At 43.1% G+C, this 16899-nt stretch overlaps 1 protein-coding gene across 3 annotated transcripts in view; it reads right to left on the bottom strand.

Annotated features, from left to right (window-relative positions):
- Positions 1 to 5860: 5860 nt before the first annotated feature.
- NPSR1 (neuropeptide S receptor 1) overlaps positions 5861 to 16899 on the bottom strand; it is a 159854-nt gene continuing 148815 nt past the window's right edge. For 2 of the 3 annotated variants that reach the window (XM_076006170.1, XM_076006167.1), the window contains 3 exons: positions 10551 to 10637; positions 6836 to 7016; positions 5861 to 5951 (listed from right to left, as the gene is read on the bottom strand). In XM_076006170.1, coding sequence (XP_075862285.1) covers positions 5861 to 5951; positions 6836 to 7016; positions 10551 to 10637 — 359 coding nt within the window. Of the gene's footprint in view, positions 5952 to 6132; positions 6200 to 6835; positions 7017 to 10550; positions 10638 to 16899 lie in introns of those variants that run through there. The other variant, XM_076006169.1, reaches the window with a different exon arrangement.

The following is a 16899-nucleotide window of genomic DNA, read 5'->3' on the forward strand; positions in this document are numbered from 1 at the left end:
CAACATTGTATTCCTGGAATGAATTCAGTTTGGTCATATACATCAGCCTTGTTATACTTTGCTGGATTTTAACTGTTAATATTTTATTTGGATTTTTTGCATTTATTTTCATGACAAAGTTGACTTGTAATTTTCTTTTCTTGTAATGTCTTTGTAGGGTTTTTGTATTAAGGTTTTCCTAACCTTATAAACCATCTTAAAAGTCACCTTTTTTCTATTCTCCCAAAGAGCATATAAAATTGGAGTTACTTTGTCCTTGAATGTTGGTAGAACTCAGGAATGAAATCATATTCTTTAGCAGTTATAATAGATATTACACAGATTTTTCTGTTTCTTTTTGTGACAATTATAGTAAGTTATCCCATTTATCTATATTTTCAATTTGTATTGACATAAAGTTGATCATAATATTCTTATTATCTCTTTATTGGCTCCAGGATCTATAGTGACATCCTTTAAAAAATACTGCTTTTTTATGCCTTCTCTTTTTTTTCCTTTGACCAGTGTCACCAGAGATTTATTAATTAATTATTGTTTTCAGGAATAGAATTTTACTTTTCTTGAGTCTTTTTTATTATATTTGTTTCTTGTTTCATTAATTTTACTCCTCTTATTATTTTATTTCTTCTACTTCCCTTGGGTTTAATTTGGTGAAGTTTTCTAACTTCATGAGATAGATGATGTGTTTATCGATTTTTAATCTTTCTTCTTTTCTTTTAAATATTATTTTATCTATAGCCCACAAATTTTGATATAATACTTTCACTAGCATTCAGTACAATTCTTTTCTAATTTTCATATGCTTTCTTCTTTGACAATAAGTTATTTAGATGTGTATTTCCTAATTTCAAACCTATCAGAATATTCTAGTTATTTTCCTTCTCTTGAGTTCTAGCATAATTGAATTGTGCTCAGAAAAACTATGAGTTCAATATTGTGAAAATTTTGAAGCTTGTTTTATGCCCTGGCATATGGTCAGCTTTTGTAACTTCTTTTTATGTGCCTACAAAAAAATGTCTACTCTTGGGTGGTAGGGTAAAGTACTCTACCTGCATTATTTATGTTGTTCAAATTATCTAGGTCATTCATAACTTTTTTCCACTTTCATTACTGAAATTAAGTGTGAGAAAATACCCCATTATGGTTGTGGACTTTTCTATTTGTCTTATAGTTATGACAACTTTTTAAATTATGTATTTTGGTGCTATATATATATATATATTTTTTTTTTTTTTTTTTGAGACAGAGTCTCACTTTGTTGCCCAGGCTAGAGTGAGTGCCGTGGCATCAGCCTAGCTCACAGCAACCTCAAACTCCTGGGCTCAAGCGATCCTGCCTCAGCCTCCCAAGTAGTTGGGACTATAGGCATGCGCCACAATGCCCGGCTAATTTTTTCTATATATATTAGTTGGCCAATTAATTTCTTTCTGTTTTTAGTAGAGACAGGGTCTCGCTCTTGCTCAGGCTGTTTTTGAACTCCTGACCTCGAGCAATCCGCCTGCCTCGGTCTCCCAGAGTGCTAAGATTACAGGCGTGAGCCACCGCACCCGGCTGATGCTATATTTTTAAATGCATAGAAACTCAGAATTATTATTTCATCTTATTAAACTAAAACATTTATCATCATGAAGTGTCCCTGTTTAACTCTACTAATACTTTTGCCTTACCGTTTATTTAGTCTTTATTAAGATAGCCTCACTAGCTTTCTTTTAGCTATTGTTTCCATGGAATATCGTGTTTCATTCTTTTGTTTTAAACTTTCTGTATCCTCATGTTTTAGGCATGTCTTTTGTAAACACAGATAATTGTTTTTTTCAGAAAAATTCTGTCTAATGAAAATTCTCTGATGATTAACTTGAGTATTTAATCTCTTTGCACGTATTATAATTATTGATACATTTGGATAAAGAATTCGCCATTTTCCTATATACTTTCTATTTGTCCCAGTTGTTCTATGTCCCTGTTTCTCTCTTTTCTTACTACCTTATTTTGGATTACCTGAGTGACTTTATCATTCAGTTTTCTCTTTCTTTTAGTTTGGAAGTTATAATATATACTTCTTCACTTCTATTCTTTTAGTAATTACCCTAAAATTATAACATGCATTTTTGGTGTAACAATGTCTACAATTAATCCACATTTTACATGCAAGATAATTCAGGGAACTTGAAACTATATAACTAGATTTAGTTTCCTCTAGATTTATGTGCTATTGTTGTGTGCATGAATATTAATACTGAATATTGTTCACTTTCTTGGAACACTTTGGGAGTCCTTGAACAGCCTAAAAACCATGAGACTAGATGATCCAAGACCCCATCTTTAACATTCTATAAGCCTGGAATTGCAATTTATTAATTGACTGTTTGGGTGAGTGAGTGACAAAATCTCGCTCTGTTGCCCAGGCTTAGAGAGCAGTGGCATCATCATAGCTCACAGCAACCTCAAACTCCTGGGCTCAAGGGATCCTCTTGCCTCAGCCTCCCAAGTAGCTGAGACGACAAGCGTGCACCACCACACTGGCTAACTTTTTCTATTTTTAAAGTAGAGATGGGGATCTCACTTTTGCTCAGGCTGGTCTGAGCTTAAGGGATCCTGCTGCCTCTGCCTGTGTCCAGCCAGAATTGCACTTTAAAATGTTAACTGGACCATCACCTTCATGGATAATGCATTTTTAAAATGCAATTGCAGAGAAATGAGACACAGGGTTTTCATGTTTCCAAAACCAAGGACGTTGGCACCTAAACAGTTAGGGCCATCTCCTTGCAACTGAAGGCAATTGAAAAGCTGCAGGGAACACTGGTGCCTGTAGATGAAGTATATTCAAATGACAGTAAAAAAAAAAAAAAAAAAAGAAAGAAAGAAAGGAAGAAAGAAAGAAAAAAAAAAAAACTTGGTGTTGCCAGCGGTCTGTAGCTCACCTAAAATAATTCCAGAAGACCAGAATCACTTTATTTCCAGCTAAAAATATTTTTTTTTCTTGTTTCCTCTCAGACTCAGGCCTGTGGCTTTTTTTGATTGACACTATGAATGCAGCAGGAAGAGGCAAGGTCATTTCTGTATAATGTGTAAATAGAGTTGTCTGAATGAAGCTGGGACAAAAGTTTGAGCTCCACGTTGGTCTGGTTTAAAAGGGAAATTTTTCTCATGATTAATCACAGATGCAAGTCATTAAAAAGGTGCTAACCATTTTCTGGAGGAAAAACCATGGGAGATGTTGCTTGGTGAAATTAAATTTCAGTTAAATTATGTTCCACAAACACCCTACAAGCAGAGAAGGTTTTACCATTCATATTTAACTTAGTTCAGAAAAGTGGAAATACTCGTTTTCAATAATGTGGCTAAATATATTAAGCACATCTCCTCTTGTTATCCTAAATTTTCACCTGTCCCTGAAGCTATGTGATTAGGTAACCATGGACCTCTTTGACATCTTGGCGCAGGAAATAAGCGCATTTATTTTGTAAACCACCCTACTGACTTTTCTGACCCCACTTGGGCATCGGAAGCTATAAATAGTGACATCACAGCACTAAGCTGCTAATTTTTTCCAAGAGCTCAAACTGTATTTCCCTGTTGGGAAATGATGTTTCTCCGAGTTCATAGTGATGGATAGGGAAGTCACACTTCTGAAGGGCACATGACTCAGCACTGAGTCACTGAGTCATTGGTCCCCAGGGGAAAGGATTCCAGAAGCTCCTGCTCTCTGGATACAACCTCAGAGTCTGTAAGGAACCACCAAGATCCTCTGCTCCAGCCTGATTTTGTCTCCGTCTTACAGATGAGACGGTTGATACCCAGAGACGCGAAATGATTTGCCCAAGGTCATAAGACTAGCAATTACCAGTGGTCTCGTAATGTTTAAATCATGTTTCTCCAAGCTCAGCAAAAACATGGAAATGAGGATTCCAGAATCCACATCAATATAAAGCGAGTTTCATTTTAATGGCAGTGTATCCAGCAACCATTATCTTAGCGATCTCCAGTCTCTGGGAATGACAGACAGCATCACAACACCCACAAAATCATATTCACAGTTTCTGTAGAGCACGAAGCCCCTCGATCCCCCCTCTCCTTAACTCTCAGAGTCTAGCGATGGATGAGGAAGGCATGTGTTGTCTTTGCAGACCAGACTTGACAAACACTGAGAGCATCTGTCAAGAGAACCTGGTCCTCCTGTTTTGCCGTCTAGGACACCCGCCAGATTTTGCTGTGTTAATTGGCTCCTGTGCAGGCAACCATTTTAGCAACAATTTTTGTGGGTCTTCGGTGGCACCTCTTGATTTAAAGTGAAATGTTGAAAAGCATTTCTCAACTGCTCGAAGCTTCCAGGGTTGCTCAAGTTTAGCTGTCTGGACAGACAGGGAGGCAGCCTTCAAAACCGTTGTGTAGACATAAAACTAGATTATTCGGGCTCCTCAAATCCAGAGAATAATTCTCCAAGAGACGATGACTAAGAGGTCTGATTTCTGCCTCAAGAGATACTTTACCTAAGGTCTGATGGAACTGAAAAGAGAGTTTGTGGAAAAAAATGCCAACATGACCTTAAACGTGCAGACTTTGAGTTGGCACCATAATGAGGAATGGGATGCTATTAAAATACACTGAACATTTTAATGACTCCACTAGCAATAGGCTAAAAAAAAAAAAAATGAGAGAGATTTAAGCTCTGAATAATTCTGGGAAGGAGGATTTTGCCAAGGAGATTTTAATGTCAAGAATGTATGTGAAGCTAAAAATAAGGTGCTCACACTCGTCCCAGAGCCGTGGGTGGGGATGTATATATAATCAAATTAAATTATTCCGCTTCCACTTCTGGAAAAATCTGATGGGAGAAATTGACTACAAAACATTTAGTCATATTTCACTTGGATTATGCTTATAAATACCAAACTCCAGACCTGTCAAAATAAGCCCCACCAGCGCTTCCCGGTCGAGGTGTTAGACAAAGGCGACGTTCAAAAACGATAAAGAGCTTACAGAAACATCAAGCCTGGAAAAGCCACAGGAATTCAGCTCTCGACTAAAGGGAGATGGTTCAGAGAATTAAAAGAGGGGAAGAATTGTCTCTGAGGTGTGAGGACTGGAGCCCAGAGTGGCCCAAGTGCTGAACGCAGAGGGAGGAGCCTTCAGAGAGCGTCAAAGACACACGAGTTCTGGGTCGTAACTGTCTGAGACAGGTCAGGAACTTGTGGCTTTTTAGCACAATCTTTTTCTCATCCGAGAAAATGTCCCTCCATCCTGACCTCGTCCTGAAGGGCCAGCAGTTGTGATCTTTCCACAAATCATTTGTGGATATAATGCGAGTGTGAGCTTGGCTGCTGCCGACACATCCATCTGCGAACCAAGGCTATCCGCAGCGGAGGTGCAGAGCGCCAATGCCTAGAAACGAATTTGTTGGCATTCCAGGGACAAACATCTTCTTGGCTACAACCACCACACCTCCAATCCAAAACTGTGGGAAAATGTCTAGGTTTTGTTAAGTCCTTTATTTGCGTCTTCAGTTGTAATATTGTGCCCTCTGCTTGCCTGTCTCCTCAGTACACCCCGCCCAGGACCCTGGACCAGTGATGTCTCTGTCCATCGGGTTCAGGTGCTGACCAGCAGGAAGGAGGGATGGGAATGGTTAAGACGGAAGGTGTGTCCTTGCTGGTTGGCGTGAATAATTGGTGAGCTCCTGTTGGTCAATACTTGCCAATGTAGGTGACGCACATGCATTAGAACGTTTGTCTGGTACATCCCCCAAGAGATGAAAAGCAGGGTGGAGAGCTGGCTCAGGTTTCATGCACATGCCCAAGCTGGTGACGGGGACCCAGGAGAGCTGATGGGGCTCAGCGTAGCCCTGCCACTGCCCCCAAGTCTAGATGAACTCTGGTTTCGGCAGAATCTGCATCTCATGCCGCTCCATCCTCTCCCGGAATGTCACTCTGGAATCCTGTGATCTTTGCTCCCTGGAGAAAGTAGGAATAAAGCAGGGAGGGAAAATAATTAAACCTGATGAAGAGGAGGTAGAGGTGTTGGGAGATAATAGTTATGGAGAATGTCTTAAAGGTCAGACAACTGTGTTAGGCATTTGACATGTGACATCCCCAATCTTCTTCCTCCACTACTCACAGCCCTCCTTCCCACTGGTCAGCACCGAGCCCAGTGGACAGAGGAGGCATCACAGGCCAAGAGGTAGACACTGTTACGAGTCCCATTTTACAGATAGGGAAACTGAGGTTTATAGAAGTTAAATAACTTGTCCAAGGTCAATTGCTTATTCCAAGTTAGGAATAAGCAATTGCAGGATTTGAACCTCAGCCAATAGCATTAAGCTCAAGCCTTAAATCATTCTACTATTTTATTTCCTGTGGATTTCTCTACCTATGCTCTGTAGCTCATGCAAAAAAAACAGCCAAAAGACAACAGAATTAGAGTAGTTGTGAGAGGGATTTAATTTCATCTCTGCCACTAATTATTCATATAACCTCAATAATGTCACTTAACCTCATAAGCCTTACTTTGTTTACCTGTAAAATGTTAATAATGCTCCATGTCCTGTTGTCACCATAGGATTATATTGAAGCAATTCATGTGGGTGAGCTTTGAAGAAAAGAAAGGTCTTCTAAATATGTCATGAAATGATGTAGGAGAAATAGCATCAGCTGTGGACTGGGCCAGGGTTTGAATTTGTCACACTAGTGGAAATGTCCTGACTCTCAAGCGTCTCATATACTAAAAAGGGATTCCATAACCTGCCAGGGAGTTTTGGCATGAGCAACACATACGGTGGAATCCCAGCGCAGTCAACTGCCCCATCAGCGTGTCTGACCCATGCAAGAGCTTCCCTTACCCCCAGGGGAAGCAGATGGAGCTGCTGAAGGCACAGTAGATGAGAGGGTTGATGGCACTATTCAAGGCTGGCAGGTTCTGAATGATCACAGAGGCATAGAAACGCTCCTTGGTGTCTGGGAGGAGGTTGAAATTGTCCAAAATGTCAAAGAGGAAGTACGGACTCCAGCAGCAGATGAAGGCTGGGGGAGAAGAGCGCGTTAGCACCGTCGCAGGCTGCAGCCGAGGCCACAGTCTCTCTTGGTTAGCCCTGGTTGGACTTTCAGCTAAGAAGTGCTTTGGCACCTGGGATCTCTCAGAAATACTGGGGTTGGGTACGCCGCTTAGAACAGTGGTCTGTGTTGGCACTGATGTCTTGTCCACTTCAACACAGTCACACGTACAGCTTTAGACATATTCCCCAAACTGAGTAAATACTCTGCAGCTTCTCCATCTGTCAAGGGGAGGTCCAATTTCTACTGTTGTGGACTCCGTATTGAGCGCCTGAGAATGGCTGTACATGGCTGTACCCTCTCATGCAACACAGGGCTAAAGAAAAACAGGACAAATCCTTGGGAGACTCTCTGGAAAAAGAACAAGAAGCATTTTGGCCAGATGGTGACTCTTTCTCTGGGGGTATGGCAGGAGAAAGGGCGATCCCCATGTTTTCACAGCACAGCCCAGCTCCATCACGATGTTCTCAATTTCTGTCCCATTTCTAAGTTAGTCTCTCCATGTAACACCCACCCAATGCTCCTCTCCAAATCCACTGATGTGTGTGAGACCCCAATTCTACTTGGCTCCCAATCCTCAAGGAAATGGGGGAAGTGGGTAGAAAGCGGGGATACAGAGTGTGATGGTTAATTTTTTGTGTCAACTTGACTGGGTCATGGGTTGCCCAGATTTTGGTCAAACATTATTCTGGATGTGTATGAGGGTGCTTCTGAATAAGATTAACATTTGAATCAGTAGACCAAGAAAAGCAGATTTCCCTCCCAGTGTGTGTGTGTGTGTGGCTCATCCAATCTGTTAAAGAATAGAACAGAACAAAAAAGCTAAGTGAGAGGAGATTCACTCTCCCTGCTTGCCTGTCTCAGAGCTGGGACATTGGTCTTCTCCTGTCTTTACACTTGGGGTCAAACTGGAATTTACACTACCACCTCTCCTGGTTGTTAGGCCTCTGGACTTGGACTAAAACTTATACCATTGGTTCTCCGGGGTTTACAGCTTGCCAACTGCAGATCTTGGGACTCCTCCCTCCATAATCATATGAGCCAATTTTTTTTTAGTATTTCTCTTTCCCCTCCTCCCCATCCCACCTCCTGATTTCTCTGGAAATACCAGACTAATACACACTCTAGGATTGACTGGACACACATGTGTCTCCTACTTTCTTGCCGTAATCTCTGCACCCCCTGGCTCCCCCTTTCACAGCCATGGGATTTTTTCTTAGAGCAGAAGTCTGGTTCCTTGGCCATCTGCATGCAGGGGCAAACTTCCCTCTGTCACTGTTCAGTGGGGATTCTGTGACTTGTTGGGGAGCTTTAGAAGGAGAAACTGTCTGACTTATGGTCCCCCATCCCACCCCAGACCTTGGCAATGTATTAAAGGGGAGCAAGTCAAACACAGAGACAACTGAGCAAGCTGGACTCTGGGGGGTTAAGTCCAACATTGGCCCAGAAGAGTGGTTTGGGTCAGAAGGAGCAAATGGCCCTGTGTGCTTGTGAGTGTGTGTGGGGTGATCCTGGTTGTCAGGGGGATGCCCTCCCAACCTCCTGCATGGTATGGGCAGCCCAGCCAGCCATGACGTGTCTCATGCCCTGTACAGCCTTTGAATGCCCAACTGGACATTCACGTAGGGGAGAATGCTGTTTATAATTACCCCATTGAAACCTAATTCTGTTTTATAAATGAACACATATGTTTTTAAAAATACTGAACTTCCCAGAAATGCAATTTCCTGATAAGTAGAGAAAAGATTTCTTTCTCCAATTTGAAACTTTACTTTTTTCCACTTGCTCAGAAAATCAAGGCACTGACAGCAATACTGCTTACATTTTTTATGTCTCCATGAAACACACCTGTATTGCTTTTCATTTGTAGCTGATACTAGGTCTAGGTGTAAGCTTCTCACTACTTCATTATTCTTCTGGTGTAGTTGTGCTGAAGAATTTGCATATTAAAATTGGTGGTGCTTTATTATAGATTTTTTTCTATCCCTCCTTTATATTATTTTTGGGACAATATATTCATTTTTTTAAGAATTATGGTGGGTAGGTAGTAGTATATTATGTATATCTTTTGTTTCAGGGTGGTAAAGGGGCACTATAACATATTTTTGTAGGAAGTGCCATTCTGGTCTGATGGGGGTGTCAGCGCCTGCTGACTGTCCAGTGGACACCCCTGCTTACAGACGGAAAGGACCCCACAGGGTCTGGGAAAATGGTTTCTGATTGAAAAGGGCTGGCTCTGGGACGCACGTGTAAGCACACATTTCCCAACTCAACCTCCAGGGAAGGTGCACCGGCGATTCTGATCGTGTGGGGAAGCGAGGGAGTCTTTGATCTGCTTCAGAAGCCTCTAAGAAAGGTTTCTGAGCCTTGGTGGGTTGTATGTTCTTTATCCTAGTTCTGCCTGCAGCGTTGTTTTGTGTGTGTGTGTTCTGTTGGCTGAGTCACGCTGTGTGCGGTCTGTTTGGCATTTTGCAGTTGTGTTTTAGAAAGGTGAGAAGGACCGTTCTGGTGGTTTGACATGCAGCTAATGGAAGAGCTATGCTTTCTCGGAGCTTCAAAACCTGCCAGAGGGGCAAGGCGGGGGGGCATTTGAGCTAAATCAGAAGAAAACAGCACCAACCCCTTTCCTACTTGTATATCCGCACTCATTCATTCAATAAATATTAATTGAACAGGATGTGTGGGACCCAATTTTAGGAGTTGGTGATAATAACGTAAGTAACACAAAAGCCAAAGTCATTGCCCTTGTGGATTTATTACTCCAGCAGGGAAGACAGACAATAAGAAAATCAATATATATCCTGTAGTGTCAGGTAGAAGTAGGACCCATGAAGAAAAATAAGTCCAAGTGGAAACTAGAGAAGGGCTATTTTTAAAAGACTTGTCAAGGAGGCCTCAGGGAGGTGGCATTGTTGGTGAACAAATGAGGCTAGGAAGTAAGCCAGACACGCACCTGTGAGAGGAGCATTTCAGATGGGAAACACTGCAAGGTGACTTTATGGTTTTAAGAGTAGAAAGAAAGGAAGTGGAAAGGGCTGAAGACAGGAGGGTGGAAGGGCAGATAAGGTGGCCATAAGGGAGGGATCTGTAGTGACCTTGAAATTAAATATCCAGAAGAAATGGAAAGCCACGTTTATCTTCCCTTTACTCATGAACTTTGGCCCTGAGGAGAGTGTGTCTTAAAGGAAGTGACAGAGCAGGTGATGTGACCATCTGCCTCGGACAGTTAGGTCCTAATCAGATTTTCTCCAAATTATCCAACCTATAGATGGCCTTGGTGACGACTGTATTCATAAAGAGAGGCATTAGGAACCAATTATTAACTCTTGAAGGAGCCAGAGAGGGACTGACGGGTTCCACACATTCTTTGACAGTCAGACAAAAGCAGAAGTGCCCATAGAAAAAGTCCTTTCTTGCGTGGGCTTTCTGCCACCAAGTCCCAGGTGCAAGTTTGCTTTTGGAATGGTCAAACAGTTCCACGACACAAGGAGGGATGCTGCTTACCAAGAATGATGACGATGCTATACTTGATGGCCTTGATTTTTGCCTTCGAGATGAGCCCTCGGTTGTAGCTGGTGCACAGTTTCCCACCTGTCAACACAACAGGGGAAATGGTAAAATGAAGTGCTCAAGATGTAACATTTTGTTTCTGCCAATAGAAACATCAAAGGTTAGGCGCACAATTTGCATACAGATAGGACTGCTTATATCCTATTCACCTAAGCCTAGAAGGCCTTCTTCAGAAATTGTCAGAGTAAAGACTGCCCTGGGTTGGTTGCTGAAAAATGCTCAGTTTGCAGCTTAATATCATATGCAAATGCTGTGGAACACCCAGACCCTCTCCAGAGGCTTGGTTGGATGGCCTGAACCAGCTGCAGCTGGAATTAGATCACGAGACTACAAGGGGGTGAGGCCTTCCCTGTGAAGGGCTATTTCCTGAACCCCTGCTATACTGAGATACTATGTGGTCACGGTAGTAACCTGGGCTATGTCATTTTCCTAGAATTGTTGCCCCAGACCAACTCATTCACCTAGCTCAAGAAGTTCACTCTTAAGAAAAGCTCAAGCCAGAGCTATCAAATAGGAGCCTGGAAGTTTAAGTTGAATCATATGTTGGTTGTTTTCTGATTGTAAAACACTTGAGAAGTTAATGTAAGAATCCCCTAGAATATAAGCTCGATGAGGACAAGGGCTCTGTTTTCTCTACTTCCGTAGTCTATAAACGTATTGAGTGATTAATGCATATTTGTTGAATGAATCGATCAATACCAACCTCTGACTAGTCAAGAAGTAGTGGTAAAACAAAGGTTGGTTAGGATGGGCAGAACCCAGTGGAATAGATCTTAGTAGAAGGAATGGATAAATGGCAAATTTGGGGACGAAAATATTGGATGCAGTATCCCTTACCTCTGTGGGAGAGTTTTATTGTCAGGGCTTCTGCCAGCCCACATGGCACCTTTGTGAAAATGAGGAAAAGGGGCCTTTCCTCTAGATGAACGCAGACCTGCCCACAGCATACTCAGTGAGGAAGGCAGGGAAGGATGCCAGCCCCAAGTGCCCCTCAGCTGGGAGCTGTTGTGTGGGGCTCTGTGGGCACAGCCCTAGTGATGGCCAAGGCCGGTGGCCACCCGGTGCGTCTAAATCACACAGGGCAGGGAGGTTGCACACTAGGGAGTGCTGTGCTCAATTGTCCTCATGACACCGTTCAGCTCTCATATATGAAATTTATTTTGATCCCCACAGAAACTGGGTCACAAGTTTACCTTTGCCATGTTCTTTCAATCCCATCCCCAATCCAATCCGCCCAATCCAACAAGCAAAGCACACCTGCTAAAGATAAGGACTGAATAGAAGGGCTGGAATAGAGTTCTTGTTCTCCAAGAACTGTTAATCCATTGCACACTCTTTGAAGGCTGGGGGAGACGAGAGAGATGCTGTCATGGTCTGAATATCCCTGCCAAAACTTGTGTTGCAATTTAATTGTCATTGCAACAGTCTTGGGAGGTGGGGCCTTTAAGAGGTGACCAGGCCATGAGGGCTCTGCCTTCATGAGTGGATTAATGATGCTATTGCGGGAGTGGGATTCTGGTACAAAGGATGAGTTTGGTCTGACTGTCTCTCTGTCTCATATGTCCACTTTTGCCTTTGACCTTCTGCCTGGGATGACCCTCCCCCGCCGAGGTGGGCCATGCTCTTAGATTTCCCAACCTCCAGAACCATGAGTCAAATAAATCCCTTTTTTTTTTTTAAATAAATTACCCAGTCTGTGCTATTCTGTTATAATGACAGAAAATGGTCTAAGACAAATGCAAACTGACTGTAGGCAGAGGAGAGACCCATTTTTCCATCGCTGTGCAGGGAGGCGGTGTGGGAGGCACAGAGAGCATCGGGAAAGTTGGAATGGCATGGGAAGGGGCCCAAGGCGAAGGCAGGGTGCAGGCGTGGGACTGGGAGACGTGGGAAGCAGAGGGAGTCTCCTCAGCCAGACATGGAAAAAGAAAATGTAGGATGCGTTTGAACTACAGTGAGTCATCTTGCTTGGCTGTAGCCTGCAAGCGCGTGGGATTTGAGGGTGGACAGGAGAACTGAGGGCAGACTGCAGAGAGCTTGACTGTCTTTGGGAGGTGTTTGGACCAAATTTTTGAAGCAGCAGGAGGCCATGGGAGCTTTGGAGTGTTTTTGTAGTGTGAATATTTACAAGCTATTATCAGGTATAACAAGAATAGGGGCTCTTTGGGCACAAATAACTAAAATACTAATTATAATTAACTCATATTTCTTAATGTGTACCCATAAGTCCACTCTTGAGTACTCTCATGGTCTTCAAATTATTCTGTGCATTTCATAGGTCCACAAAACCTAGCACTGTAAGGAAGACAATGCTTCAGAAGTATTTGCAGCAGTGGTTCTCAGCTGGGGGTAACTGCTTTCCAGGGGACTTTTGGCAATGTCTGGACACATTTTTTATTTTGTGTTTTTTAGAAGTAGGGTGCCATCCAGGCTAGAGTGCAGTGGTGTGATCATAACTCACTGGAGCCTTGAACTGGACTCAAGCCATCCTCCTGCCTCAGCCTCCCAAGGCTCTGGGATTATGGGTGTGAGCCATCACACCTGGCTTGGACACAATTTTGGTTGTCACAATTGTGTGTGTGCATGTATGTGTGTGTGTGTGTGTGCGCACACGTGCATACGCCCTACTGGCATTTAGTGGACAGAGGCCAGGAATGCTGCCAAACATCCTTCAATGAATAGGACAGCCCCCTATGACAACAAATATTCCAGTCCAAAATGCCAATCATGCCAAGGGGGCGAAACCCTGATTTTCAGGATGGTATCTTGGGAAGGACACAGGCTTTGGGGTCATGCTGGAATCCATCCTCCAGCTAGGCAAATTAACCAAACTTCCTAGCTTCAGTTTTCCCATTTAAAAAATGAGGTGTAGAAAACCACACTCATGAAGTTACTATGAGGAATAACAAAGTATTCAAAGTACCACGTCACATGCTGGGGGTGTTGGTTGCTTTATCAGTTGGGGTGAATGAAGTTTTAATGGTATTTCAGGTGGAAGATGAACTGTCTTTATAAAAGCGAATAGAAGGTCTGACTAAATTAGATCATGTATTACACAAAGATGTTACCTGTATGAGAATTACATACAGCAGAGAATGATGAGGGTGGGATTCTACCTGTGGGGGGCAAGGAAAGAAGACAGCTGACTAAATTACATTGTTTCCAAGCAACCCTGCAGGCTGGCCCTAGGTAACAGCTGGCCTCTAAACAGTATGGCTCTAAACACTCAGTTGGTCTTTCAGAAAGATTTTGAGAATGACATTTGTGCTTTGAAATCTGTTTAAAACAGTAACTCGCAGTACCTTTCCACAGGGCAACTGGGTGACAATATAATCAACTACCTGCCCTGAGATCAGTGAAAAGTGTCTTTAATCTGACCACTGTAGGAAATGCAAAGCCTCCGGCTTCTAAAGATGGCTCTTCAAAGAGAGCTGAGCTGCAGAATGCCAGTAATTCTCCTTTATTGGGAGATAAAAGGATTATTTCTACTCAGGCCTTGGCGCTGAGCTGGAGTAAAAAGCAGTTAAATTCAGCTGTCACTGTGCATTAACAGCTTGGGTAGCCTGGAGGTGGCGGGTTCATTCGATTTGGGACTGGAAGAAGCTCACTGACTGTTTTAGTTCCAAGGTACATCCCTAATGGGACCCACGCTGGAAATTTGGTCACCAAATGGCCACTTCTGGTTCCTCACTTTCCCTGGTTGCAGGCCTCCCTCGTACAGAACCACTGGGGACCCATCTTTATGTGGGCTGAGTGCCTGAAGTTGGGAGGATACCTTGGGATGCTAAATGAAGGCAGAATTTATTCCTGGGAGTTTGGGGATTCACCTGTGGTCCTATAATGAGTACAGGTGATTTGTTTGGAAACAAGGAAGTCTAACTGGCAATTTTTAAAAGTAAATATGTTTCATATAGTAGTAATATTCATCATCGGGTGTCGGGCTGGTGGGAACGGGGAGGAGGGGATGGGTATATTCACACCTAATGGGTGTGGTGCACCCACCCAATGAGGTTGAAAATCTTATTACTTTTGAGCTCTGACTTGGGTGGAGGAAAGGCAATAAAAAGAAAAATAAAGAAAAAATAAAGAAAAAAAAAAGAAAATAAAAAATAAATAAATATGTTTCATATGTTGGAAACTTTATGTACTTTAGGTTGATTTAAAAAATTAAACTCTTTTTAGCAGTTTTTTTTTTGATTTCTAAAATTTTTAAAACTTGAAATTCATTTTAAACAGTAATGGCATCTATAAATACAAATATAGAAAATGCCTCTGGAGCTTATCAGTTAAACAAGGCCTTGTACATTAGGCCTTGTACACCTAGCTGTGGGACATCAATCATTTCCTTCCCAGGATATTTCTGAATCTCTAGTTTTCTGATAGAACCAGGGGAGTGTCTCAGCCTGGGCCACCTCCTGAGCCTCTGCAGTGACTCTGTCTGGATCCTGCTTCCCACGGTCACTGCAGCTGCCCTGGGCAGCCCCAGGCCACTCCACGCAGACCTCTCTTTGTCAGCCATCTCCTCCGGAGGAGCTCTGGCTGGGTGCCAGCTACTTGGCAGCCACGGTCACTTCTAAGCTCACTTAGAAGGGTCATTATTGTTTGTGCCCTTGCGTGGTTGCTTTGCATTTCTGCTCTGCCTCTCAGGGTCTCAGTTCCATCTCTGGGCTGGGGATTATTCAGCACCACTACCCTCCCCTGCGATATCTGCTCTCAAAGCTCTTCCACTAAGAAGCAAGAAAATAACCTTGTTCTTTTGTGCTCTGCTGGTCCAGGGGCCTGCAGCATGGTTGCTTATGCTCCCAGGAGTTCAGCTCCGTTAGCTTCACACACAGCATTTCCCCCCCTTGATGCTGACAGATGGCTGGAGTGGTTAGGTAGGAATGCCCTACAGTGACTCAGAGCTCACAGTTCCCTTTGACTCTAAGGCCCTCTTCCCGGTCTGCATTCACTTTGGCCGAGCCCATCTTCTCCAGCATGTTTTTGCTTTCGTGGATCTTATTGTCCCCTTCTTGTCATTTGAGGTACTCACTCTCTCCCCACTAGCTGGACATATCTGCATAGACCTGGACCTATGCAAGCATGAAAGCATTTATGGTTCTTTCCTCAGGAGGGTTTTAGCCCAGTGCAAGCCAGAAGTCACAGCCAGTTATGAGGAGGTATCACCTAACTCACCAGCTAGTTTTTCCTGTACCTCAGTTCCTCAGATCAGGCAGAGCCAGAAATTCTGAAAGGCCTAAAATAATTATGCAGAGGGAGGTGAGCTATTCGCCAAACCTGTTCCTTGCCCTGCTGCCTGGGCACACAGTGAGACTGCCCTTTATAAGATTAATAAAAGGCCGAATTGTGGTAGGGCCTGAACTCTGCAAATGTGTAGGCATAGTTAAAAAAACACACAAACAACAAACAAAACCAGCCATTGTCTCCTAGCTTATTTTTCTGTAATTGCTTACTGCTCAGGAGTCATGTATCCTTGACAGGCATAAGATTTGTGATTCCCCCAATCACTTCCACAGATAACATTGCTGTTATAAAACCTAAGACTAGTCTTTGAGATAAATTACAGACTCTGCATTCAGGAGGAACAACCAGTGGCCATATGTGGAAACTGACTCAATGGGTCCTGTGATCGTCCTAATCAGGAACTGTCTCAGGGCAAGAAGACAATTTCTGCTTCCCAACCCTATGAATTCATACCCAGCTAAACCATAGACCAAATTCCCTAGCCATTTGCCCACTAAACTACCTTTAAAAACATTAGCCTCCAAATTCTCAGGGAGATGGAGTTGAGAAATTTCTCCCATCTCCTTGTTTGGCACCCTGCAATATTAAATTCCTTCTCTACTGCAATGTCTGCTGTCTCAGTGTATTGGCTTCCCTTTGAGCAGCAGGCAATGAACCTGGGTGGTAACAACAGCTAGACTACAGTTCCTAGCCTTCCTTTCAGCAGGGTGTAGTCATGCAGCTAAGTTCTGCCTAAAGGAACTTGGGAAGAATTGATGTCTAGTGTCCCCAAACCTGGCCCAGGTAAACCACGTGGGTAATCCTCCACTCCCTCTCTTTCCCTACCCCTACCTGCTGAAAGTAGATGCTGAGGAATACCTTAGCAGTCCTCTGTTAGAGGTGGCGGAATCTCCACTTGCCTGAATTTCTGAATAACCATGTGGAACAATGCCCTTCCCTTGGGCATTTGCTGCCAATCGGACTTTAATTGAGCAAGAAATAAACTTCTATTTTGTTAAGGCTACTGATTTTGCAGTTTACACAGCTGCTAGTGTTTCCC

The sequence above is a fragment of the Microcebus murinus genome, chromosome 9 (assembly GCF_040939455.1).
Source record: "Microcebus murinus isolate Inina chromosome 9, M.murinus_Inina_mat1.0, whole genome shotgun sequence".
Classification (NCBI taxonomy): Eukaryota; Metazoa; Chordata; class Mammalia; order Primates; family Cheirogaleidae; genus Microcebus; species Microcebus murinus.